General features: G+C 36.5%; 2 protein-coding genes across 2 annotated transcripts; one reads left to right on the forward strand and one right to left on the reverse strand.

Annotated features, from left to right (window-relative positions):
• Positions 1-3259: 3259 nt before the first annotated feature.
• Positions 3260-6594, reverse strand: LOC21403961. Its single transcript, XM_024165586.1, has 8 exons — positions 6436-6594; positions 6250-6305; positions 5927-6089; positions 5639-5727; positions 5370-5502; positions 4846-4938; positions 4057-4159; positions 3260-3859 (listed from the first exon to the last, which is right to left on the reverse strand). The coding sequence occupies exons 1-8, from the start codon at positions 6592-6594 to the stop codon at positions 3450-3452; spliced, it is 1206 nt and encodes a 401-aa protein (XP_024021354.1). The 3' UTR covers positions 3260-3449.
• Positions 6595-7858: 1264 nt separating this feature from the next.
• Positions 7859-11139, forward strand: LOC112091579 (single-stranded DNA-binding protein WHY1, chloroplastic-like). Its single transcript, XM_024165601.1, has 7 exons — positions 7859-8187; positions 8691-8791; positions 8936-9028; positions 9617-9711; positions 9862-9935; positions 10464-10552; positions 10713-11139. Exons 1-7 carry the CDS (start codon positions 7932-7934, stop codon positions 10830-10832), a joined length of 828 nt encoding a protein of 275 aa, XP_024021369.1. The 5' UTR covers positions 7859-7931; the 3' UTR covers positions 10833-11139.
• The last annotated feature ends 16312 nt before the right edge of the window (positions 11140-27451 follow it).

The following is a 27451-nucleotide window of genomic DNA, read 5'->3' on the forward strand; positions in this document are numbered from 1 at the left end:
ATCTGGTAGCGGTATCGGAACTCGAAGATCTGCAATGGAAGGATCGCTCCGGGGAAGAGGACGAGAGGGAGGGAAAAAAGCGGGAGCTCGACAACGTCGTCTGACTTCAGCGAGCCAGCGTAGTGCCGCTCGGAGAACGACAACGCCGAGCACCGGAGAGCATTGGGCTTACGGCGGGGGGGGGGGGAGGGGGGGGGGGGGGGGGGGTTTTAAATATTATTACATGTTTTCAAAAATTAAACCACCAAACGCAGTTTCAGTTTTTTTTTAAATTGAAATCAATCTTTGAATAAAACTACTAAACGCATTTTCAGAAATAATTTCAAAATGAAAATGAAAACGTTTTCATTTTCATTTTTATACAGAAAATAAAATCATTTTCAGAAATTTGTTGTGGGGTGTGTACAAAGAGGAAACGAAAAAATAATTTGCTTATTTGTTTTTTTTTTTTCAATCGTCCTTTTTAATTATTTACTAATTTAGAGTGTGTTTATAACTTTTAGAGGTGTATATATAATTTCCCTTAAAGTAAATAAACATATTTACTAATAAATATAGATATTTTATTTACATGAAGTAATAAAGTATTTATATAATATAAATTATTTACACCAAATATTTATCAATAAAAAGGACGGATAAGCTAGCAACTTCTTTTTCTTTTTTTCTTTTCTTTTCTTCTTCCTTTTCTTTAAATAAACGGTGTTTTTTGTCCGGTCCTTCCTTCTGTCATTTGTTTGCTCATTAGTCCATATCTTTCCTTATAGTTCGATAAGTCCATATGTCTCCTTATTCTTGGGACACGTATATATATAATGTTTTTTTCTTTCCTTTTATTTTTATTTTTTTTGTTGTATGTGTTTGAATCTTATTGAATAGTGTCTTGATCCGTTTTCTTTCTTTCTTGTTTACTGTTTTATTCATAATCGTAAAAATACACATGTGCTAAACCGTTATATAAAAAACAATTCTGCTATTTTTTTTATTATCTACCTTATAAAATATATATAAATTAATGAGATTAAATTTTTATCACGTTATATTATTAAATTTGTATATTTAATAGTAACATCTAATAAAAATGTAATCGTTGAAAATTCATTTATATATATGAGAGAAAAATAGAAAAAAAATACGTAAAGTGAAAGTGCTTAATTGATTCACGCTTTATATTTCTACTTTTTTTATTTTGAAAAATATATGAATGAAGAATTTGGATTTTAACCTACAACAATGTTATTATACATATTTTTCCTATGTTCTTTTATGCATTGTATTTTGCGTTATTTTGTCCATTTTCTAATTTTGTTCATTTATTTCTATTGTTTTTTCTATCATCATTAATTGTTATGTTACACTTCAAGTTGTTCTTTTCTTACATAATAGATTCAGAATCTTCAGTTTTGGCAAAATGTATTTTGAACATAAGATTCATACATGAAAGATAAAAATTATCATTTTTCAAACCATGTCGACTGCCAATTTAATAACATTCATTAATTATTAAGCCTCAAATATGATGATATATCAATGTGTTAGTATGATAATGCTAAAACGTGCACCGTTTAAACAAATTGTTATTTTTTAACATATAGTTAAGAACATCTCACATACGATGCCAAATAAGTATACTAATACTAAATGTTAGCTTTTGATTATTATTAATTGATATGTTTATTTGTTTATTAATCATTACAATATTTATATTTTTTAAATAAACTATGTACTTTTATGAATCTTTTTTTTTTATGAATCACAAATATACTATGTACTTTTTGTAGAGAGACTCTTTAACGTTGGAATTCATCCCTATTCTTTTGAAAAAAGTAGACTCTTTAATGTTGGAATTCATCCCTATTTCTTTGAAAAAAGTAGGGTGTAATAATTTTTATAAATGAATGAATTTTTTTAAAAGGGTTGCATTTGGAGTAATATTTTTTTTTAAATATTTTCGTCTCTAAAAGTAATTTAATTAATAAGTAATTCAGTAATAAAAAATTGTATTAAAAAGAAGTGTTTGAAAAAAATAATGAGACTGTCAATAGATGCACTAAAAAAATCCACTATTATTTCCTTGTAAGAGTGCGTAAATATTATATTCTTTATGTAGTTCTATTTTAAAATTAGTTTAGTATCAGTAATTAAGATGTAAAAAACTTATTTAATGAGTTTTGACGTTTTATTTTTTATTTTCAAAACTGTAATAAAATCATTTGTAAAAAGTTGCATCTAACACCCGTATTACTCTCAACTTTTTTTTTTCTACCATTTTTTAAAGCTTGATATGTGCCATATTGATCTCATAATATTGGTTATCAATCAGCACGTGCCCCTATTACTAGTACTTAAAAATGTTTCAAAAAATACTCTATTTACTATAATTACTGTTATTAAATTCAAAAAGAGCCCCTTTGAAAAAAATCGAAAAGAGCCCAAGGACAAATCTTGAAGACAAAAAAATTAGAGAAGCCCGTTTGGTTAGAAGATTCGTTCTCTGATTTGAATAATGGTTTATGGTTCGCTACAGTATTTTTCCTCACAAAAAACACACGTAAATAAAAAATGATTCTAATATCATGATTTTACTCTATGAACCAAACGGGTTAATGCCACAAATTTTTTATATATTTTCATATGTACGTCCAATTCCTTTGTGATTCAGACTTGTGTAAAATTTTGTCGAATTTTGATTAATTCATTTTGTGTGAACAAATTTGAAGCTCCAATATTACCCATATTAGACTTTCCAAAATATTTTAAGCAATCTCCTAGACTAAGCGAACAAAATAGAGGCTACTCATGGTAGCCGCTGTGTGGGGTGCCTGTAGTCGTTGTCGGTGCCTCAAGTGGTTGACAACGACCGTGCTTCTTAATTATCAAAAAATAAAAAATAAAAAATAAATAAAAATAAAAACACGACCGTGCTTCTCCTAACATGACGAAGTTTCTCAATCTCGTTCGCTTCACGAATTCGAGTTAAAATATGATATTTTTTGAAAACTTTTAACTGTACAAAAAAAAGTTAGATGTGACATTTTTTAAGAACTTTTAACTGTAGAAACTTATAATTGAAAATTCGAATCAGTGAAATAAACAAGACCTAAAATATCATGAGCTAAGCTTATTGCGAGCACAATCGTCACACACTCCACAAGTTCAAGCAAGGACTTCCTTTGTATTTGGTCTCATGAAGCTAAAATGTGCATTTCTGGCACTAAAATATGCAATAGAAATAACAAGTAATGCAAAAGAGAATGAATTGCAAGATTTAGAAGAAAGCTTTTGAGGGCTTCTTGGCATCAAACTTCTTGCTTTGGGCGTTACTCAGTCTTGCCAACCTTTTGTTCCCCTCGGTTATTATATGAAATGTGATCAAGAGAGGAAAAGGGGAAAAGAAAAACATTTTATTCATTGGATTCTATTTTTGGCCAACGCACAAGTGTATACATTCATCCGTTTCCTTCTTCAGATTGAGAATCATTTTGCGAGGAAGGTAGATTTCTACTAGGACATGTTCTAATGTTGTGTCCAATTTCCCGGCACAACCGGCACTTGTATTTTTTGCTTCCAGAAGTCAGAGAGCCTTTCTTTATATCACTACTACTCAGCTTTTCACCAAAAAGTTTGGGGCAAGTCCTGCGATTATGGCCTCTTTGACGACATATCCTGCACTGATTATGTTTCCGGCCTGTGTTTTTGTGATCGCTCAATCTTGTCTGTGGACAAGTTCTCCTGTTATGGCCCATTCCTCCACACACCCGACATCTGAACTTTCTACCAATTAAACTTTCTCTCAGTTCAGGACAGTAGTGTCTTCGATGCCCCTCACGCCCACAGTTTCTGCAGTAGAATTTCACTCCTGCATCAAAAAACACGAGTTTCGTCTGTGTCAAGTTGTTTAATGTCATAACAGCGGTGAACACGTGTTATATGAATGGATCACTGATTTTGGTGAGACTGAGATTGGTCAAAGTTACAGTTAGCTAAAGAAACCTATAACGGGCGTATAGATTTAGCTAAAAGCTGTTAAGCAGAAACTTGTTATGAGACACTGACCTTTCATTGCAATGCTCCTCTTGCGGCGGTTTTCTGGGTCGCTAAAGAAAGCTTTTAAAGCTTCAGAAGCACGCCTTCTTGCTGCAGCGGTTCCTTTAGCTTTCTGCATTGCACGGAAATTATATTGATTATACCCTTTTTAGTAGTGGTTTCAACCATTTCCTATCAGGTTATAAGTCGGTACAATAACATGTAACATTATGTCTCAGTTCTAGCAATAACAGATCCCAAATAGTAGTGGTCGACTAAGCGCAATGTTCTAATTTGAAATGTGAACTAAAAGAAGAATTACGCTTCGTTTTTGAGAAATACCCAGTAACCGGCGTTCATTTGTCTGGTGGGTTAAGTTTTGAGCCCTATACCACCCAGCTGAACACCTCGGTTGACCCAACTTTCCACCACATACCAATGGTGTATATCAAATTCATGTTTTAGGAAGTTGGTATCTAGATATAGATCCAACCTCCCACACCGACATATTCTAGTTGTAATTCAATTAAGCACTGCATTCTAGCATTTTAACCTGCAGTAATAATAATAAGAAAGAGCTTTTGAGTTTAAGTATGCAGGCAACTTTTGCTTGACATCGTTAAGGATCATGAGGCCATCTATTCCAAAAACACGAAATACTTTTTAATTTTACCAAAAGAGAAAAAGAAAGTCTAGCTGCGAGACATGTCCAAAGATAATTGTCTACTGTATATCACTAACTAATTTAGTACACTAGGACAGGGGAATAGTCATACTAGAATAAATAAATAACTTCAAAAGTGATATTTGGATTCCAACCTTAATTGCAGCCACTCTTTGTGCATGGAGCTTGGGATCGCGGTGGATAATCTTCATTCTTTTACTGAATATACCAGTTTTGGCATTGAGACTCTGCAATCATCCAAACTAGACAAAGAAGATTAAATTCATGATATGGCCACTATCTATTCATTTTACTGAAACAAACATACAAGCAGGAAGACACGCAAACAATGTAGAGAGAACCGGCTACCACAAGGTATATGTCTATTTTCATCTCTCATCTCTCCTCTAGCCTAATTATTGCCTTGACGCAGAGTCTGAGAGGTGTGGGGTGTATGCTCTCCTCCTTCCTCATAGTGAAATTATGCGGCAGTTGAAAATGGGTGTAACACTCTCAGCGAAGGTAAACCATTACAATTCTTGTGGCTGCTTTATTGTCTTTCTTTATGTTTGTTGCTCTCGGTAGTAAAGGACTAGGATTTTAATCAGTAGCATTTGTAATCCATATCAACTAATTTCATGTGTTCGTAAGAAACATAAGAGTGATGCAGAAGACTAACTTTTAGAGATCTACTGATCTTTAATCCGACTTCAGGAGGCGGAGATTGGTAAACGCGCTTCGATTTTCTTGTCATGTCCAGCTTTATGTCCAAATTGTCAACTTCATCATCCTCCTCCATTTTGAGAGGAGAACTGGGGGAAAAAAAAAAAAGAACCAACCTATTTTAGCATTTTAAGACCCCTTTTAATCATCAACAAACTTATCATTAAAACAAAGAAGGAACATAACAGCAAAAGAAGTGATGGAACTAGGCTATTAAGAAATTACATTGAGCGGGCTTTCTCCCATGGTCTCTCATCAATTGACTCTTCCCATATGACACATTCTCCCAAGCACTGACGACAAGTCATTATACCCTAATTGCCAAAAGAAAAAAAAAAAAAGTTGCTTAAGAAAATTATAATCTACAAAATTCTTGTTCCTTCACAAGCACTATGGAAAAATCTCGTAGAAAAAGAAGAAAAAAAAAACCCCCAACAAATTACTTAATGAAGAAGTCCAAAGTTAAAAAAGAAAGAAAGAAATGAGACAGTACCATTTATGTACACAGTATACCTTTCCCTTACATTTTGAACAGTCTGGTCTGGACCTTTCAATACCACACTCTAAACAAGGAGTATAACCTCTTCCCCGGCAAGTTGGGCAAGGCAGTTCTCTAATATACTGGCCATTTGGACCAAACCATGATCTTGGTTTGTCTGTCCCAAAATTAGCATTCCTAAACAACAATTTTCACTGTGTGATACTAAAAGGCAACACTTGCTAGTGCAGATTAAAGACACAAAATTAGCAAATGAAAACGCACGACATGTAGTAGCAAGTAAAGAAAAGAAGAAGAAGAAAAAGTAACATAATTAAGCATCAAAAGCATTGAAGACCTTGGCTTTAGATTAACCTCGAGACCAAATAACTCCTCGGAAGGATCATATCCCAACTGCCATTACATAACCCAACTTTCAGATATGTATATAAAACAAACAAAAAGATTTGCAAACCAAAATTAGAAAGAAATGTTAAGTGGGCGAGAGAGAGAGAGAGAGAGAGAGAGAGATTAGATATTTTGCCTGCGTTTGTTTGGGAGTGGAAGCAGAATCGTCGTTTAAGGATGAGGAAGCGACTGGTGGAATGAAACTCCCGCTGTTTCTCAACACCAAGAACCGCACGCTTCTCTGCCTCCAATGCGGTGCCAGCACGCGAAACGACGGTCCTAACGACGATGACATGAATGAAACGACGAGAAAAACAAAACAAAGGGAGAGATGGTTGAGCTGATGATGATTCGTTAAGCTGTTCGGCAACTTCGGATTCACTTCAAAAGCTGATTTCCCCTGAGAAAAAAAGAAAAAGGAAAAAGAAGCGAGAATTTGGACAGTTTTTTTATGTGTGGCTGTAAAGGACACAGGTCAGAGGCTTTCTGGGTTTTTTTGTTCGCTCTTTTGTTTCTATGTTCCCAAACTTCCGTGTGCTTTGTGATAAGCTTAAGCCTTGATCCCGCTTACACGAGTGAATCTTCACTAGTTCAGTCCTCCCCCCGCCATCCTTCTTTCTTTCTTTCTTTCTTTTTTTCTTCTTTCTCTCTCTCTCTCGTAAAAATAAAAGAAAAACGACATTATGAACTATTAGTTGAACAACACATGTGCAAAGCGATAATCTGTGTGTTAAGTTTTAATTATTAAGTTATTATAAAATCACATAACATCTGAATTTAAAATAAAAAAAGAACAAAAATAAACAAAAAAAATTTTAGAGCAAGAAGTCTAAAAAAGATAAAAAAGGACTAAAATGAATAAATAAATAAATTTTAAAGTATAAGAGACTAAAATTAAAAAAAATAAAATTTTAAAGCAAAAATAAAAAAATCAAAAGGAAACCAAAATAAAAAAAAAAAAACGAATAAGTTTTTAGTAAAAGTGACCAAAACGAAAAAAAATAAAATTTCAAGTTAAAAATAAAGAAAATAATAATTTTTAAGGTAAAATGGAGTAAACTAAAAAAAGATAAAGTTTCAAAGCAAAAAAAATAAGGAATCACGGTTTAATTAGAGGATTCAAACCACGAATCATGATTCGAATCAGGGAATGAATCCCTCTACTGAACATTTAAAAATTTAAAATTTGTTTTGTTAAAATTAAAAAAATAACCAAAATAAAAAAAAAAAAACGAATAAGTTTTTAGTAAAAGAGACCAAAACGAAAAAAAATAAAATTTCAAGTTAAAAATAAAGAAAATAATAATTTTTAAGGTAAAATGGAGTAAACTAAAAAAAGATAAAGTTTCAAAGCAAAAAAAATAAGGAATCACGGTTTAATTAGAGGATTCAAACCACGAATCATGATTCGAATCAGGGAATGAATCCCTCTACTGAACATTTAAAAATTTAAAATTTGTTTTGTTAAAATTAAAAAAATAAAAACTAAACTGCCAATTACAAAATGAATTAAGGATTTATGTTAATTAAATAAAAAAAGAAAAGGAAAAAATCGAAAAACAAAAAAAGAGGTAGCCGGGAAGGAAAAAGAGAGAGGTGAGTCAGAGAAATCAGAGTTGGGGAATAGGAAGGATGATGATACATTCGCTATCTTCTTCTTCTTCCTCACTCACCGTCCAAAACCCTAACCCTAGCCCTCTCCATTCCTTCACCAGAAACAATGGTTTCAGCTTCATGAATGTCTCTCGCTTCTCTCCGACGCCGTCTTCCGCCAGGAAGAAGCTTTCTCTCAAGTGCCGTCAGAGCGAGTACTTCGACAAGCAGCAGAAGTTCGCCACCTCCACTGTTCCCAACAACTCTTCCTTCTCTTCGCAAACTCCCCCTAGAGGTATCTCTTCCTCTCTCCCGCTTCCACGCATGTTTCTGTTTGGCTGCCGAGAAAATGTTTTTGAGGCTTTCCTTGGTTCTGTACAAATGTCGAAGAAGAATACTCGACATGAGATAAAGAAAAATTCCAACTTTATTTTCTTTTCTAGCGTACGATGGCGTTTGTTTTGATAAAAAGAGACGAATTTGAATTTCCACTCGGCTGCGCTCATTCAGTTGAATATTTGCTTCTGTTTGGCTGCCGAGAAAATTTCGATAAGAATACTCGACAAGTAGAAGGGATTGCCTCTTTAGTTTATTTGCAATTATAGAGTGGTTTCCACTTTCCATTTCCGAATAATTAAGAATTTCCCATGTGACTAAGCTTTGCAAAGAGCCTGAGCATATTTTTGTTTGTTCTTTTGTTTTTTTTTCCCCCTGAATTCAAGCTGGAGTTTGTTCAAATTTATGTGTTCATAACGTGGATAATGTAGTTATGAACTTTTATTTGGTTTGTTTGCATAGCTGGTCAATTTCCGCCTAAATATTTTGTGGGACACTCGATATATAAAGGAAAGGCCGCTCTTACGGTAGAGCCTAGAGCCCCAGAGTTCACAGCTCTAGATGTAAGTCTGATTGCTATATTTTTCTTTCTCTTAATCTCTGAGTAACATATAGATTATAGTTCCCCCTTGTCTTATTGATGCCAAACGGTGTTTAATGTTTATGGCATTTTGCTTGTCTATAATGGAATTGGGTATTGGTGACAGTCCGGGGCGTTCAAACTATCCAAGGAAGGTTTTGTACTGCTTCAGTTTGCTCCGGCTGCCGGTGTTCGTGTTTACGATTGGAGTAGAAAGCAGGTAGCGATATTAATGCTATTTTCTTGTTGTTTTAAAGAGAGTTTAGTATGTGAAGATGTTTAATCTTAACGAGTAGTTATGTTCCCTTGTGTTAATCTAATTTCTCTTTTCAATCAGAAGGCGGAACTTTTTATCCCCTTGGAAAAACAAAAACATGTTTTCCCAATATAGAATCTTTTATCTTTGAATCTTCTCCATTCATTTCATTTAGACTCCTGTTTAAAAGCTCAAAGGTTAGTTTCTGGTACCTTTACAATTGAATTGATGGGTGCTGGAATCGTGGTTGCTAGTATTTCTTTTTGGTTTTGTTTCAGTTTGATTTCTCAGTTATGTTTTTCTTTTACTTAATAATCTAATCTTCTTGTTTCTTTTTTATGGCTAGCGAATTTTCTTGTTTCATATGCATACATACTGTAAATCCTTCTTGTCGAAAAGCTGGATTGTGTTCATTGACACATTTTATGATGATTCATAGCCTAAGTGAAATATCTTGAATTGATGCTTGTTATTTGTTGTAAAGTAATATGTGTTATGATTGTTGATTTGACGTTTACAAAATGTGAAACTGATTTAATCCCTTAAATGTAGGTGTTCTCATTATCAGTAACAGAGATTGGTAGTCTAATTAGCCTCGGGGCTAGGGAATCCTGCGAGTTCTTTCATGATCCTTTTAAGGGAAAAAGGTTTTGTCTTCTTTATTTCTGTTAGTTACATTTTGGCATAAAGAATCGTAGATGGCTTTCAAGTTTATACAGATATTATTTTTGTCCCCTTTTGCCTGTTTATAGTTTAGAACAAAAGGAAGTAAATGTAGATATTATCATTTTTTGCAGCGAGGAAGGTCAGGTCAGGAAGGTTTTGAAGGTAGAGCCTCTTCCTGATGGATCTGGCCACTTCTTTAACCTCAGTAATCCCTCTCTCCCTCCCTCCTTAATGCTTGTTGGTGTTTGTTTTGGTTATCTTGTGTGTTTTTCAGTATGTATTGATACGCGACTGAGATGCATTGCTAGTGTCACATTACTTTGCTCCATTAATATGGTGCTGTTGCAACGTACTTATATTGGCATTTCCTTTGTTGCTCCTGGAATTGTAGAAATTGCTAGTATAAATACGGTTTGCTGGAACCTAACAATATAATATCATATGATGATAAATGGGCAGGATTTAGTGTACTAGCTATATAAGTGTGACTGTTTTCTAGTTAGATACTCACTAAGCTATTCCTTCCAGGTTACCCATTGTTTTTGTTTTCCTCAATCCATCGAGAGATATCTCTTGGTTGGAGTAGGAAGAAGTTGTATTTATGTGTGTTTTTATCTCTATTTATATTCTTTTGCTACTCTATGTATTACCCCTTTATACTTGCAAAGTAGTCGAGTTCACTTGCTTGACAACTTCTTTTCTGTTACTGACATTGTTATGACGTTTCTTGAAGGTGTTCAAAACAAACTTATTAACTTGGACGAGAATATTTACATCCCCGTCACCAAAGCAGAGTTTGCGGTTCTCAATTCAGCTTTCAACGTATGATTTGCTTCTCTTTCAGGCACATCAATTGAGATATCAGTGCATTGTTGATTCTTAACAGGATCATGTCTGGGATTTCATTGTTAATCAATTGGCTTCTGATATGTTCCATGTGCTAGTCATCTTGTTCTGACATAGTTTAGTCTCTCTTATGCAGTTTATCTTGCCATACCTTTTAGGTTGGCACGCCTTTGCAAATGCCATAAAACCAGAACATACAAACCGCGGGAATAATGCAAGTCCTAGATATGGGGGAGACGTTGAGTGGAACAGATAAGACTCATTTTCCATCGCCGGCAGTGGTGATCATTCGCAGTTGCGGGATCTACAGACATGGTGCTAAGAATGAGCTTTAAATTCGGCCTTTTCCATTGTATCTATTTTCCCCAAAATTTTGGCAATCTCTGTGTTGAGTGTTTTGTCGTGGAAGGTAGAATAGATATTTGAAGGAGTGATGTACCGTTTTGTTGTACCTTGTGTCTTTTTATGTGCTTATTTGCCACATCTGTGTTGGTGGGAGAAAAGAAAACACGACTAAAATTCATTTGTTTACTTTACCCTAAAATATGTTGTTTTTCCAAGAATTAACGAGTATCAAGTGGTAGTGTAGCAGACATTTCAGCAAGTTTCATGCTAAATAAGTAAACAACCTCACCAAGTTCTTGCCTTGATAGAGATGTACGGACTCTATCAATCAGTTGTTAAAGCAAGTTCTTGCCTCGGTTGTAACAAGCTGGCAAAACCCTGAAGTTTAGAATATTTATTTTTTTCATTGTTTGATGTAATTTATAACCAATTGGTGACCAGTTGACTTTTTCACTGATGAAGGGTCTGAATCTATAATTGAATTTGGGAATAGAATTCATAGGTTTAAACTTGAGTTGAAATTCTTGAGTTTGAAATTTAATTTTTCGTGAGAGGAAAGATTATAGTAAAAACATTGAATTGTTATGCGAATTTAAATGGTACGGGGCCAAAGATTTGTACAAGAAAAGAGTTGTCCATCCTCTAAAATCCAAGGTCCAATTCCAAATATCTGGGTACTTTGAGTCTTGACTCTGGGCTAACTGACACGAGTTTGCGGCGCTAACAATAAATCCTCTAAATATACAAAAACAGTTCCAATTCCATACCAAGCTAGGTTACTTTGACAATATTTTTGGGCTAAATTAAGAAAGAACTAAACTAATTTGCCGGCCATTAGTGATAAATCATATCACGAATTGCTACAATTTTTGACCCACCAGTACTATAATATATATGGATATCCTTACTGAATGAAAAATTAATTCAATCCTGCTGAATTTCCTATGATGAATATAGACCCGTTCATTTCACCAATTCGAGTTTTGCTACAGTAAAAAACTCTCAGAAACAGTCACATTTAATTTTTTTACTACAGTAAAAAGCTCTCACATAAAATCACATTTCAATTCAAATTAAAAACTCGAATTAGCAAACTAAACAGACAATAAATCTTTGTTTGTTTCCTAACTGTACGATTGAAACATATATGCACTGTAAATAAATGTTTAGTTTTTTCCCCTGAAAGCTGCTTCTCTTAGGGTCTGCAAATTAATGTCATGAGAAAGCAAAAAATATAATGGCTTAGGTACAACTAAACCTAATTTTGATTGATATATACCTAATTGTCTTCTTGTGATGATTAGTATGCACTTAGACTAATATTTGTATTAGTCCTTGTAGAAGTTAGATTTCAGTTCACATCAAGATAGCTTTAGTCACTCTAATTTTTAATTCCCTAGAATCCATGCTAGTGAATAGTGAATTCTAAGGGCCATTGCCGCTTTTTATCCAATGGTAATTTGGTACGTCCGTACCTGGTATACAAATAAAAATAGAAATATAACAATAACCAAAGAGCATAAACGTATACGCAATTACATTTGTCATTTATTTAATTACCATGCAGTTACGTATAGATTATTGTCCTAAGCTAGCACATCTTAACATCTTCTTAAAGAAATGTGTATTCACTATTAAGAAATATATATATATATATATATATATATTTGGGGGACATCATATGTTGGCAGTGTTCGAGGATTTGAAAGGGCATTGACTTACATGAATATTAAATATAGTACATGATTTAATATCGAATTAGTTTAGGGAAAAAAATGTACGCTTTACTTTCAAAGGTTGCTATAAGAAGATAACTTGCGGGCATGCGATGATAAATACAATATTTAACAACAATCTGTATATATAGTTCAGCTAATTGATTTTTTAAGTACCTTGTATTATATAGTTAAGGGTCAATGTGTTAACTTATTGTTATCTCAAAAAAGAAAAAAAAATTGTGTTTAACTTATTGAAGTGGATAAAATAAATTGTTCTTCAAATAGTTGAATCGTTATTCATTGACCTAGGTACACATAATATGATCCACTTGGATTTAGTCTATTAGTTATTAAAAATCTTGATAAAGTTCCAAGTTTTTTTTAATTGGCGGTTCTTTGAATGAGTGCATTACTATAAATAAGGTCAAAACAAATTCTTTTCTCTCCACCAATTGGCACATGTATAGATAATTTCGTCCTTATCTTTTTTTTTTATGTGATTTTTTATTCACAGTGTCCGCGTACATTCAATTTATAATTAACCGCAAAATGGGCCTCCCATGTGATTCGAGCTGTAAAAGAATACCTACTTTTAGTTTAATAACCAGTTGGCCTAGCTCTTAGATTTTCTAAACTCAAGTGTTCATTAATTTATATACTGATATTGGAATAATTAACTAAAATATGAGAGATGGCTGCTAACTGTTTACAAGCTAATCAAGGGCCCGTTTAGTTCACTGATTTGAGTTGAGACGTGATTTTATATGAGAGCTTTTTACTGTAGCAAAAAAATTAGATGTGATTATTTGTAAGAGCTTTTTACTGTAATAAAACTCAAATTCTAAACTCGAATCAGCGAAATGAACGGGGCCTAAGTAAATGTCAATGGCCTCTTTAAGCATTTTGAACATGATTTTTTTAATCTCTCTCTCTTTTTCTCTCATTAGACCAAACTAAACTAATTTGATTAATTCAACCCAGTGGAAATTACATACATTGAATAAAATACATCCAATTGGTGGGAAATTGTTGTGCTTTAATTAATAAAAGAAACCGTAGTAAAATGGGAGTCATAACCTCACACCATATATATAAAAAAAAAAAAAAAAAAAAAACATGAAATTACATTCATCATATCACATACATGATATTTCATATAATCAATCATACATGTACATAGAATGCACAAATTCGTGGTTAAATTTCAGTTGACAATAAGACTCATGAATATTATTTACCAATTGTGAGAGTCCCAAATTGAGATAGTAATTAATCAATTTGTTATTGTTCATGTGTAATGTGACACACTTAAAAAGGGAGTAGTTGCAAGAAATCAGTTACTTGTCACTGAATTTCGAGACAATATAAGTTCTCATAGGCCATATATTATAATAGGAGCACTTCACAATTGCCTAAACCTTATTATGTTGTGTAATAGCAAACATTATTTCTATTCATCACAAACCTTTGTCGTTTTCTCAATGTCAATTTCAAATCGCTTGTCGGTTTGCTTGATCATCACGTAATTATTTGTGCTAATCTAAGGTGGAAGTGATTTTTGTCCAAGCTATATGATAAACTATAGATAAGGTCAAAACAAGCTCTTTTCTCTCCACTAATTAACGAAAGTTTGTATACGTAGCGATAACGTAGTTTATTAGAATTATGAGTCTATATATGAGAAGATCTGAGCTAAACCTGGATCTATCAAAATACTTTTCTTTTCCCTTCTTTTCAATGTTTCGTGTTTGTCGTTTACGAAATGAAAGATGTATAGATATTTGAGCCATTCACCACAGAATGGCCAATTGCCTTATCAAGAACAAAAGTACAGATAATAGACTTATTAGTCACTTAGAATAGAGTTATGGTTGTACTTCTCTCAACTAATTAGCAAAATAATAATAATAATAACAACAATAATACTAATTTTCACTAAAAAAAATAGAATTTAATTATATGTTTTCTTATTAAAAAAAGAATTTATATGTTATATATGCATAGATACATATATATACATATGTTTATGGTTCCCTAATATATATATCTATAAATATTGATGGTGTATTAATAATTAATGTCCTTGTTGCGTGAAGCGTTAAAACGGATTAATGCCCTAATATATGAATTTTCTAATGTTATTTATCTCATGCTGAGACCTTAAACTATCACGAAGAAGAACAGGGAGAACTAGAAGAATTGGAGAGAAAATGAATATTTTCTATTATTCATCAATCTGAATATTGGTTGTGTATTTATATACACGGTTACAAAGGAAAAATAATGTAACTACTTCTTTAACTAAGTATACACGTCAGCAAAACTTGTAAGACAAGCTAAAATACTGAAATAACCAACTTGATTTAATACTCTCCCTCAAGTTGGACTATAAATATCCTTTATAGCCATCTTGGATAAGAGAGGAAATAGTAAGGACGGTGACAGTGACTTAGTAAAAATGTCAGCAAGCTGGTGTTGGGAGCGAACTGGCAAGAGCTTGATGACTCCATCAGTGAGTTTGTCTCGAATAAAATGACAATCAATTTCAATATGCTTGGTGCGCTCATGAAAAACATGATTGGAGGCAATATGAATGGCTGCTTGATTATTGCAAAAAAGAACAGCTGGAACAGAAGATCTGCCATCAACTGCTTCAACCAGACAAGTTCACTGACAGTAGCAGCTAAGGCCCGATACTCAGCTTCAACAGAAGATCTAGAAACAGTTGTTTGTTTCTTGGATTTCCAGGAAATTAAGGAGTCACCTAAGAACACACAAAAACCAGTAATGGATTTGCGTGAATCCAAGCAGGCAACCTAATCAGCATCAGACTAAGCCTTCAACTAAAGGGAAGAAGAAGAGAAAAACAGTCATTGACCAGGCTTGGATTTGAGGTACCGTAATAAGTGATGAGTAGCTTGAAGATGAGGAACTCGAGGATGAGACAAAAATTAACTAAGATTATGAATAGCGAAGGCGATGTCAGGCCTTAAAAGAGTAACATAAAGTAATCTACCAATGAGTCTTTGATGTTGAGAAGCATCTTCAAGAAGGTCTCCAGCACTAGATGTGAGCTGCAATTAGTGCTGAAACTTTGGACGGGCCGCCTGCGACTAGCCAAAAATACCGAGTTTTTGCCCGAGCCCGAGCCCGACCCGCCCGAAAAATTTGGGCCGCCTGCTTGAGCCCAAAAAGGCCCTTGAACGGGCCGCGGGCTAATATTTGGCTGCCCGAACCCGGCCGGGCCGCCCGAATAGCCCGAAATTTTTTTTAATATTTTTTAATTTTTATAATTATTAAGTTAGTTTGTGTTAAAATTATATAAAAATCAAAATCAACATTCAACGGACATTATTAACACAATTGAATAAATTAATCAGGTATATTAATGATGTATATTACATTCGTAATTCATGATTGTCTCGTTAAAAACCTTACCAAGAAAAACCCAATTGGAATAAAAACTTGGCAAGGAAAAAAGAGTGCAATCATTTTGTGACGAATTACAAATTTTACAAACTTACAAAGTTATACAATTACAAATACAATGTCAAAAGTAAATACATATTTACAAATTATAAATTTACAATTTAATTTGAAGCTGAAGAATCGTCTTCAAAATTAAATGTTAATCAATTAACTTCATCGATCCATTCTTGGCTTGTCGGCGAAATTGTATCCTGTAGACGTTGATCGGCTTGATCCCAATCCTTAATGCAAACCAAGGCTTCAATAATATCCTTTTGTAATGCATTCTGGCGTTTCTCAAGTATTCTTCCTATCGTACTGAAGGCTTGTTCAGATGAAATAGTGGAAACTAGGATTGAAAATATATCCATTGCCAATCGAGTTAGGATTGGCCAAGTTAATGCCCGTGCCCTCCACCATTGAACTAAGTCAAACGATTATGCCGTATCGTCGACTACTAAGCCTTCACTGAGGTACGCCATAAGCTCGTTGAAGCTGCCGCCGCCGATGCCACTGTCACTTGTTGACGAAGATTCACTCCCAACTTCTGTTTGAGTTGGCTTCTTCTTCTTCTTCAACCCGAAAACATTCAAGAATGAATGCGGGTTTTCGTCTTGTTGTTGTGGTTCCTGTACTCTATGAGGTACTCTAAACCTAATCTCATATTTATTATAGATCGAATATATTTTTTCCTTTATTATTGGATATTGGTCCGAACATTTGATGCCTAAAAATTCACTTAAGTTTTCTAAACCACTTTCTAAACCTTCTAATTTTAATCTTGGATAAAAAATAATACTTAAACCATACAACAAAGGCAACTTAGACCAATATTTTATAAATTTCTTTTCCATAGAATGGATAGGAACTGCTAAGATTGGGTCCTCCCTATATTCACTAAATAAAATACTAATTCGTAAAAGTTCTCCTAAAGCTAAAGGTGATGTTGGGTAATATGTTCCACTAAGTTTTAGAGTCACTTCATAAAACCTACCTAAATATCCTACTCCTACTTTTGTACACATATAGTTTGTTATAGCATCCTTATTGGGTATGCATTGTTGAAGCATTATGTAAGTTGAGTTCCATCTTATAGGCATATCTAACGCTAATGCTCTAGGAGGTATATTTAATGCTTGTAAGAACCTAAACCAATCTTCTTGTCTTTGGTTACTACATTGAATCCATGCAAGACTATCTCTAATTCTTTTAATATGATTACCCATTTCTTTTAACCGGATTTAACAATTAAATTAATTACGTGACATGCACAAAGTTGGTAGAAAATAGTACCGTCACCGAATAAACTTAAATCATTTTCAAAGAACTCAATTGCTTTTGTATTGGCACTAGCATTATCTAATGTTATAGCCATTACTTTATCTCTTAATCTAAATTCATCAATTACATTTAAAATGGTATTATATATTAAATCTGCTATGTGATCCTAGAACACATTTAAAACTTAATATTCTCTTATCTAAATCAAATCCTTTAAAGTAATGTCCGGTTACAGCTAAATAATCTTTATTGGCAATGGCAGACCAAATATCTGCCGTTAACGCAACGCACCTGTTAGTCGAGTGTAAAAGGTTTATTAATGCTTCTTTTTCTTTTTTAAATAATTTTAATAAATCTTTCCTAAAAGTAGTTTTTGAAGTGAACTGTGCAATAAGATTATGTACAACCTTAATATATCGTTGCCAATTAGGATGCTCTATAAAACTAAGTGGTTGATCTAAAGCAGCTATCATTCGTGCAACTTCCATACGATCTACTTGTGGATCGTATTTCCAAGTGGTTAGACCACCGGTTGCGCGATAAAAAGATAATTGTGTTGGCGGAGTTCGGATCCGCCGGATTTGCTAAGTTTTTGAAGACACTTTTCGGAGTGTCTTCTCAAGTGTGTGGTGCCGTGAATAGTATCACCTTGTAATTTAGATAAACAATATTTACACTGAGCTATATGTTTAGTGTTACCTTCATTGTCGATCTCCTCAATTATGTCAAAGTGATCCCAAACTGTCGAGGTGCGCTTATATTTCCCCCCTAGAGGTTGCAACACTTGCAGATACAGTCGCACTGGCACTCGACGCTTCTCCACACCCACCACCATTGCGACCACGACCTCCAGTACGTCCACCAGGGATCAGATTAGTAGATTCGCGCGTAACAAATTCATTTGTGGGAAATTTTCCTTCTTTCACGTTGTGTTGGGCATCAACGGGAATATCACTATAACTAAAAGGATCTATTATAAAAAAATAAGAGTGATTTGAGAGAGAGAGAGAGAGCTTTAGGATAATGTGATAGTTTTTAGAAAAATTGTGATAGAGATTTGAAAGATTGAGAAAGATTGAGAAAAATTGAGAGGGATTGAGAGAGTTTGAATGAGAAAAATGTGTGGGGGATGAGGGGTATTTATAGGGAAATTTTTGGGTTAAAAAATTAATTTTTTTTCAAAAAATTCGGGGTGCAACGGCTACTTTAGGAATTGGCGGGTTAGGTTCAGGTGGTTTCGGCCAGGTTTGGGCGGCAACGGTCAAAAACTAGCCGTTAGACGGGTTTTCAGGCACCTTGGGCATTCGGGTAAAATTCAGGTTCATTTTTAGGTCGGGCACCAACGGTCATAATTTTGACCGTTTTTCGGGCAATTCGGGCACTCGGGCGGTTCTGACATTTGGGCAATTCGGGCTTGGCCAGAAAAATTAAAAAAAACCTCTGGCGGATGGCAGCTGACGGCGCCTACACGGCGGCGGGCTCCAGCTTGGTGATCAAATTCGGGCTGCCCGAGCCCAAGCCTGAATTTTCAACTTTGGACGGGCCGGCATATGGGCCTGCCCACCGGCCCAAAGTTCCACCTTTAGCTGCATTTTAGGATCCATGGGAATAGTGACAGGTTTAGCTGCAAGAAACTCTTTATCTTCAAGTAACTAGAGAGTATATTGTCGTTGAGACAAAATAATGCCCTTGGATGATCTGGCAATCTCAAGACTAAGGAAAAACTTTAGAGTACCATTGTCTTGAAGCTTGTTTAAGTCCATATATGGACTTATGAAGTTTGCAAACCAATTTTGGCCCCTGTCCACTGGACTCCCCCTTACTGTTATGCCCTAATGGAAGATCCATATATACTTCTTCAAAAAGATCTCCATTAAGGAAAGCGTTGTTCACATCCAACTGAGTCAAATGCCAACGTTGAGAAGCAACCGATGCCAATAACAACTTGACAGTAACCAACTTTGCGACAGGAGAAAAAGTATCCAAGAAATCTACTCCTTGTTAAATGTAGCCTTTGGCTACTAGATAAGCTTTTTGCCGCTCTATGGATCCATTTGATTTATATTTGATTCTATAAACCCATTTACAGCCAATAGAATGCTTATCTTTAGGAAAAGGAACAACATACCAAGTATGATTTTATTCCATAGCATCTAACTCAGCTTGTATAACAGCACACCATTGAGGAAACTTCAAGGCTTGATGATAAAATTGAGGCTCAACTTGAGTAGCAACTGTGAGAACAAACTATTTATGAAAGGGAGAAAGGGAATCATAGCAAATGTACTTGGAAAAAGGATATAGAGGACTAGAGGAATTAAAATTAGTGGAGCATTGATGAGATAAGAGATTACAGTGAAAATCTTGAAGATAGGAAAGTGGTTTTATTGTCCTTGAAGATTTGCCATAAGGTATGATAGTGGAAGAAGGAGGAGAAAGAGCTTTGGTGGATGTTGGATCAGAGGAAGGAGAATGAGAGCTAGGCTGGTATTGGAGAAAGTATCAAGAGATGGTGTTGGTAACACAAGGTTGGGGAAAGGATCAATCAAGTTATCCTCAGGAATAATGGAATGAAAAGGAAAAATATCTTCATGAAAAATAACATCTCTGGAGATAAAAACTTGTTTGGTTTTGATATCATAAAGTTTATAGCCTTTGATGCTAGCAGGATAACCCAGAAAAACACATGCACGAGCTCTTGTATGAAACTTATCACGATTAGTAGAGAGGGTAGATGCAACACTTAAAATAAAGTGTAATCAATAGAGGATTGATAAAGGGCCTCATGAGGAGTTTTGTGATAAAGCAACGGTGAAGGGGTCCTGTTGATTAAGAAGGCGGCAATCATAACACATTCAGTCCAATACTGAAGTGGAACCCGAGTTTAAAAGTATAATGCATGAGCAACATTTAATAAATGCTGATTTTCCTCTCAACTACGGAGTTTTGTTGAGGACTATCAATGCAAAAAAAATTGATGTACCACACCTTTAGCATAAAAAAAATCAGTAAAGCAAGCTCTTTTGCATTGTCATACCGACACTCTTTAATGGCACAGTTAAATTGAGTTACAATCATGTTGAAAAACTTTGGGATAACAGCGGTTACATTAGATTTCTGTTTAAGCAGATATACCCAAGTAAATCTTGTGCAGTCATCTACCAAAGTTAAAAAATATCTATGACCAGTATAAGAATTCTCATGATAAGGACCCTTATATTAGCCTCTTATGTTTAGCCAATGGACAAATGTAACAAGGATCTATGAAACTAGTCTTGGAAACTTCACACTACAACTTGTCTTTCAATGCTTCAAGTCGTGAAGTAGAATGATGGCCAAGTCTCTCGTGCCAACGCTGAACAAAGACTTTATTTGCATAGGCAGAAAATTCCTTATCCAGAGAATCAGAATTGAGAATGTAGAGATCCCATTTCTTGTCACCCTTGCCAATCATCTTCATGGAGCGGACCTCCTGAATGATGAATTGGTCAGGAAGAAATTCAATCATGAGCTAAGCATCGGTGGTAAGAACACTAACTAAAATCAGATCAAACTTAAACTGAGGAACATAAAGAACATTATTCAAAAGCAGAAATTGGTTCAGCTTGATATCACCATAAAACTCAACAGGAATTGTAATGTTATCTGGGAGTGTGACCTTAGAATTGCTCAAAGGTCTCAAAAATAGGAAAACACTAGCAACATAACAAATATGTCTAGAAGCTCTAGAATCAATAATCCATGTCTTAGCTGAGAAAAAAACATTGTTCATAGAGATTGAGAAACATATACATGTAGAATAAAAAGTTGAGACATCATGAGAATCATTTGCCTTGTTTAAAGAAGACAAATGAGTGGAGAACATCACCATTAGCTACTGATACTACATTGGACTGAGGTTTTGAAAGAAATTCCCTGTATTTGCATTCTCTGCATCTGTAGGCTTACTAGATACTTGATTAATAGTAGCAACTTGATTGTTACTAGAATAATTCTTTTGTTTTTGATTAAATCTAGGTGGATACCCATGTAACTTATAACATTTATCAATGGTGTGACCATGAAAGTTACAATGAGTACAAAAGGGCTTATCCTTTTTCTGAAACTTATTTCCCCCACTGGTTTCACCTCTACTATTAGATTTCTTTACATAATCAGTTTTAACAGCAAAAGCAACAGCACTGTTAGATGAATCAGTGTTGGTACCAGCATGAAAACCAATAGTTCGCTGCATTCCTCTTGGGAAATCAAGGAAAACACCTTATTAATGGGTGCCAAGGGATCTAGTAACAGCAATTGACCCATAACCTGAGCAAACAACTCATTCAAACCCATGAGAAAAGCCATCACATATTCATTTTGATAAAAAAGAGTTAAGCTCTTTGACACCACCACAAGTGCACTTGCCACAAGTACAATGTCACGCCCCCCAAACGGGGTGGGTGACGTGGAGCTCGATTAGGGGTTAATAAAGCAGATTCCCAGACAAGCCCCACTCAACTGCATTAAAATATAAATAAATTACAGAATTTCGGAGCCTCTGACACACATGGCTCCACCCTACAGGACATACAATATCGTACATACATGCTCATGTAAATAATCATTACAACAGACATCAACCACAGTCTAGTAAATCCAAGTATTACATAAGTTTACAGAATTTCTCAAATTCCTTACATTTGTCCAAGAGGATGTCCACGATCCTCACTTGATTCCAACAGCAGCACAACTCAGCTGTTGCGTAGCAATTATTCAGCTACTGTGCACCGCTCCTAGAATCTCCTGGGAGGGGTTTAATACATTTAAAACATAAAACGTGAGCGAAAGGCCCAGTAGGATGTTATTTACAAAGACGTAAAATAAATAAATAGATAAAGTGCAAGTAAATAAATAAATGGGTACGTAAATAAATAGACATTCAGTTCCAACAGATAGCCAGAGCCTCACATCTTTTTTCTCAAAGGAAATAAATGTAAAATCTCCATATTACAGACTTCAGCAAGTAATTAGTACAAATTACTTACCTAACCAAGTGCCTCGCCTACCCGGACTGAGCTTCGGGTTCTGCCCCTGAGGATGCACTCTCTGCATCCTATCTAGGCTTACAGCAATAGACTATATTACTAGTTCACAAGATCTCTTTGTTTAAGAAATCATTCATTAACATTTTAAAATCGTTAATATGACCCCACGAACTACTCAAGCCGCGGGCCCTATGACTGGACAAGCCATGAGGTTCCATGACTAAACAAGCCATGGTTTTCAAAGCGTTTTTCTTTCACAAACCAATCCCTTTCTTTAAAACATTTTCAAGGCCAAAATCCTTTTTGAAAACAGGCTCACAAAGAAAAGGGATAGAAATCCTACCTCGCACTATCAAACTTGGGACTGGCGTTGCCTTTCCCGGCTTCCTCTTCCTCAAGCCCCTTCAGTCTGAATCCTCAGCGATCACTGATGCAAGACAACACTTTAGGATTAATTCTCATTCCTAAAGCAATCCAATCTCAATTTCCAACCAAGATTTTCTATTAGTGTGCCCTAATCCATTTTCATGTTTCAAATTATCATTCCAAGGGTTTTCAATCTCAAAACAAGGATTAAAGATGCTAATCCATTCATCTCAAGTCCCCAATGAAGCTAATTTGGGTTCTCTCCGCAAACAGGGGTAAAAACAACAATTTCAGGCCAAACAGGGTCAAACCTCATGTTAACCGGTCGACCGGTGACAAAGCAGTGCATTACCACCGGTCGACTGGTGGTGTGCACTCCGGTCGACCGGTCAGGCCGATTCAATCCGGTCGACCGCACAGGTCGACCGGTGGAATCAGCTGCGCGAGAGAAGCTCGCGAAAACCAGTCCAAAACCTGCAAATCTCAGTCCCAAATCGAGATATTTCAATTCAAGCTGTAAAGCCAACCGATAAGCCACCACTCCGACTCGTTGCACGATCGGGAATGGTCCCACATACCTTGGTGCAAGTTTCCCTTTCACACTAAACCGAACAACTCCCTTGCGTGGGGAAACCCTTAGCAAGACAAAGTCGCCCTCTTGGAATTTCAAAGGCCTACGCCTTCTGTCAGCATAGCTTTTCTGACGACTTTGAGCTGCCAACAGTCATTCCTGAATCACAGCTATCTTTTCATTATTTTCTTGAATGACTTCCAGTGTAGTGTTCAGTCGATCCTCTGGTTCCAACCAACACACAGGTGACCTACAAGGACAACCATATAGAGCTTCAAACGGTGCCATTCCAATACTGGCCTGATAGCTGTTGTTATAAGTAACCTCGGCTAGGTGCAGGTATTTCTTCCAGTTCCCACCAAATTCCAGAATACAAGCACCAAGCATATCCCCCAGAATCTGAATTACCCTTTCAGATTGCCCATCAGTCTGAGGATGGAATGCTGTGCTGAAATTTAAGTTTGTTCCCATGGCTTCCTAGAAACTCCTCTAATACCTTGCATTAAAATACGTGTCACGATCTGACGTGATAGACAACGGCACTCCGTGTAGCCTCACGATGTGCTCCAGGTACAGTTCTGACAGAATCTTCTGAGAATACGTCGTACGAAACAGTATGAAGTGCGCAGACTTCATCAACCTATCCACTACCACCCAGATGGCATCGTGCTTCAGCTCGGTTCTCGGTAGCCCCATCAGAACATCCATAGTGATATGCTCCTATTTCCATCCAGGGACAGGAAGAGGTTGCAACTCTCCCGCTGGCTTTTGATGCTCAGCTTTAATTCGGAGGCAAGTCACACATTCGGAGACATACTCACGAACGTCTCTTTTCATGTCTCTCCACCAGTATTGTCTTTTCAGGTCCTGGTACATCTTTGTACTTCCCGGATGTATAGCATACCTCGATTTGTGTGCATCTTACAGAATTGTCTTCTTTACCTCACCTGCCTTAGGAACAGCAAGGCAGTTACGGAAATACAAGGCTCCATCCTCTCGGATTCTCCAATCCTCGAATTGCTCTCCATTCTGGATCCAAATCTAAATTTCTTGGAGGTGTGGATCCTGCCATTAATTCTGCTTAACCTGTTGCACAATATTCGGTGTAGAGATCAGATTATACACCATAGCCTGGTTATGATTTTTGTAGAACTGAAGATCATATTCACTCACCACTTCAGTCCTTTTCCAATCTTCCAAAGCTAATGACGCCAGAGTCCCCGTCGTCTTCCTACTAAGGGCATCAGCCACCACATTAGCTTTTCCAGGATGATATTACAGAGTGAAGTCATAATCTTCCATATACTCCACCCATCTCCTTTGCCTGAGATCTAAGTCTTTTTGAGTAAACAAGTACTTCAGACTTTTATGGTCAGAGAAGACCTGAAATTTTGCTCCATAGAGATAACATCTCCATATCTTCAGAGCAAATATTACCGCTGCCAGCTCCAAATCATGAGTGGGGTAATTCTGTTCGTGTGGTCTTAATTGGCGAGATACGTACGCTACCACGCATCCCTCTTGCATTAAGACACAGCTAAGCCCACTCCCCGAGGTGTCAGAATACACCTTATATGGTTCCTCACTATCAGGAATAGTCAAGACTGGTGCACTTGTCAGTCTGACCTTCAATTTCTGAAAAGCATTTTCACATTCAGCGTCCCACTGGAATTTGACTTCTTTCTTGGTCAACTGAGTCAGCGGTGCAGCAATACTCAAGAAGTCTTTCACGAAACGCCGATAGTACCCTGCAAGTCTGAGGAAACTGCGAATCTCTGCTACATTCTTCGGCCTTTCCCACTGTAGCATAGTCTCGATCTTGGAAGGATCTATAGAAATTCCCTGTCCAGAAATCACATGCCCAAGGAACTTCACTTCTGTCAGCCAGAAGTCACACTTCTCTTTCTTAGCATACAACTGGTGTTCTTGAAGAGTCTGAAGAACAATTCTCAAGTGCTGCTAATGTTCTTCCCAAGTCTTCGAGTAAACCAGTATGTCGTCAATGAAGACAATTACGAACTGATCCAAATACGGCCGAAAAACACGGTTCATCAAGTCCATGAATGCAGCCGGAGCATTAGTCAACTCAAACGGCATTACCAGGAACTCGAAATGTCCATATCGAGTTCTGAAAGCAGTCTTCAGAATGTCTTCCTCCTTGATTTTCAACTGATGGTACCCAGATCTCAAGTCAATCTTGGAGCAAAACTGTGATCCACCCAACTGATTGAATAACTCATCGATCCTCGGTAGTGGGTATTTGTTCTTCACAGTCACCCTCTTCAATTGACGATAGTCAATACATAACCGAAGAGATTCGTCGTGCTTCTTCACAAATAGCACCAGTGCACCCCAAGGGGAAGTATTATTCCGGATATATCCCTTTTCTGCCAACTTCTCAAGCTGTGTTCTTAATTCTTTCATCTCCGCCAGAGCCATCCGGTATGGAGGAATGGAAATAGATGCCGTTCCCGGAACCAAATCAATACAGAATTCAATCTCCCGATCTGACGGTAAACCAGGTAGCACATCAGGAAATACATCTATAAACTCATCCACTATAGGGATTCCCGCACTATCTCCAGTTTTCTCAGGTTCACCTTCTAGAGTAAGAAGAGAAGAAAAACATGCCAAGTTCCTCCGTCCCCTAACGCTGTACTTCAACAGTTGTTCCCCCAGGACTGGGTTCATATCCGCCTGATAAGAAATCACTGTTCCGGAATTCGTCACCAAAGTTACTTTTTTACGGTAGCAATCAACAATCGCACCGTGCCTTGACAGCCAATCCATTCTGAGTACCACGTCAAACAGGCTCATCAGAAGGATAATCAAATCTGCTCTCAACCGTTCACCGCCAATCGTGATTTCACATGATTTACACACACTCATTACCTCCACACATCCCAGTGGGGAGTTCAAAGTCATCGGGACTTCTAAATTCTCAGATTTTAGTTTCAAGGTCCGTACAAAAGAACTTGATATAAACGAGTGTGTGGCACCTGTATCAAACAATACGTGAACAAAAGAATGAGAGATTAGAATCATACCCTCAACCACCACGTTGCTGGTCTGACTTCCAGAACTGCCTCCTGCCAGGGCATAAGCTTGTCTCTGTGCTTTCCCTTTCCCTCTGTCACCAACATTAGGCCGTTGGGTCGGAGACCTATACTGTTGTGGTGGAGGTGGTTGTACCGGTCTCGATGCTTGGGGTCGAAATTGTGTAAACGGAGGTGGTTGATAAGTCGGCACAGGAGGGTATGACATTTGTTGTGGCTGATATGGTGGCATATACTGTGGTGGCCCTTTTTGACTATAGGAAGCGTCACTTTGGGCTTGTTGAGCCGGTGATCGATTAGGACAATTCCTCCTAATATGACCCACCTGCCCACAATGGTGACACCTGGGCATGTATGGAGCACTTCTGTCACTTCCTGACGAACTACTGTCACTGCTAACCACTCCCCCACCAGGCTGTCCCTGGTTGCGGTTCCTTATACCACTCCGCTGTGGCCCGCCGGAAACAGATGGTCCCCCAGAAATTGAAACTCTTCCCGCTTGTTTTTTACTCTGGTGATAAGCTATGTTATCTTGCTCCACCCTAGTAGCAGCAGCCACCAAATCTCAGAAATTCTGGATTCTCAAAGCCACCAATGGTCTCCTCACCGAGTTCTTGAGGCCCTTCTCAAACTTAAGACATCTAAGGTGTTCAGATTCCACCAAAGATGGCGCGAACCGGGACAGGTCATTAAACTTGGCCTCATACTCTCTTACAGACATGTCACCTTGCAGCAAAGACATGAATTCCAGCGCTTTTTCCTCCCTATAACTCTGAGGGAAGTACTGCTAATTGAATAGTGTCTCAAACTGCTCCCAGGTCAGTCCTGCAACATCTATTCTTCTCTTAACCTGTTTCCACCAGGTATTTGCTAAACCCTCCATCTTGTATACTGCAAATTCCACCCAGTATTCATCTGGAACTCCCATAGTACTCAAATGCTTGACTATGGAGTCTAACTAGAACTCTGCTTCTTGGGGTCCTCCCTCACTATTAAACGAAGGGATAGGCGCACGCCTAAATTCCCGGAAGTACCCTTGCTTC

The sequence above is a fragment of the Morus notabilis genome, unplaced genomic scaffold (genome assembly GCF_000414095.1).
Source record: "Morus notabilis unplaced genomic scaffold, ASM41409v2 Scaffold155, whole genome shotgun sequence".
NCBI lineage: Eukaryota > Viridiplantae > Streptophyta > Magnoliopsida > Rosales > Moraceae > Morus > Morus notabilis.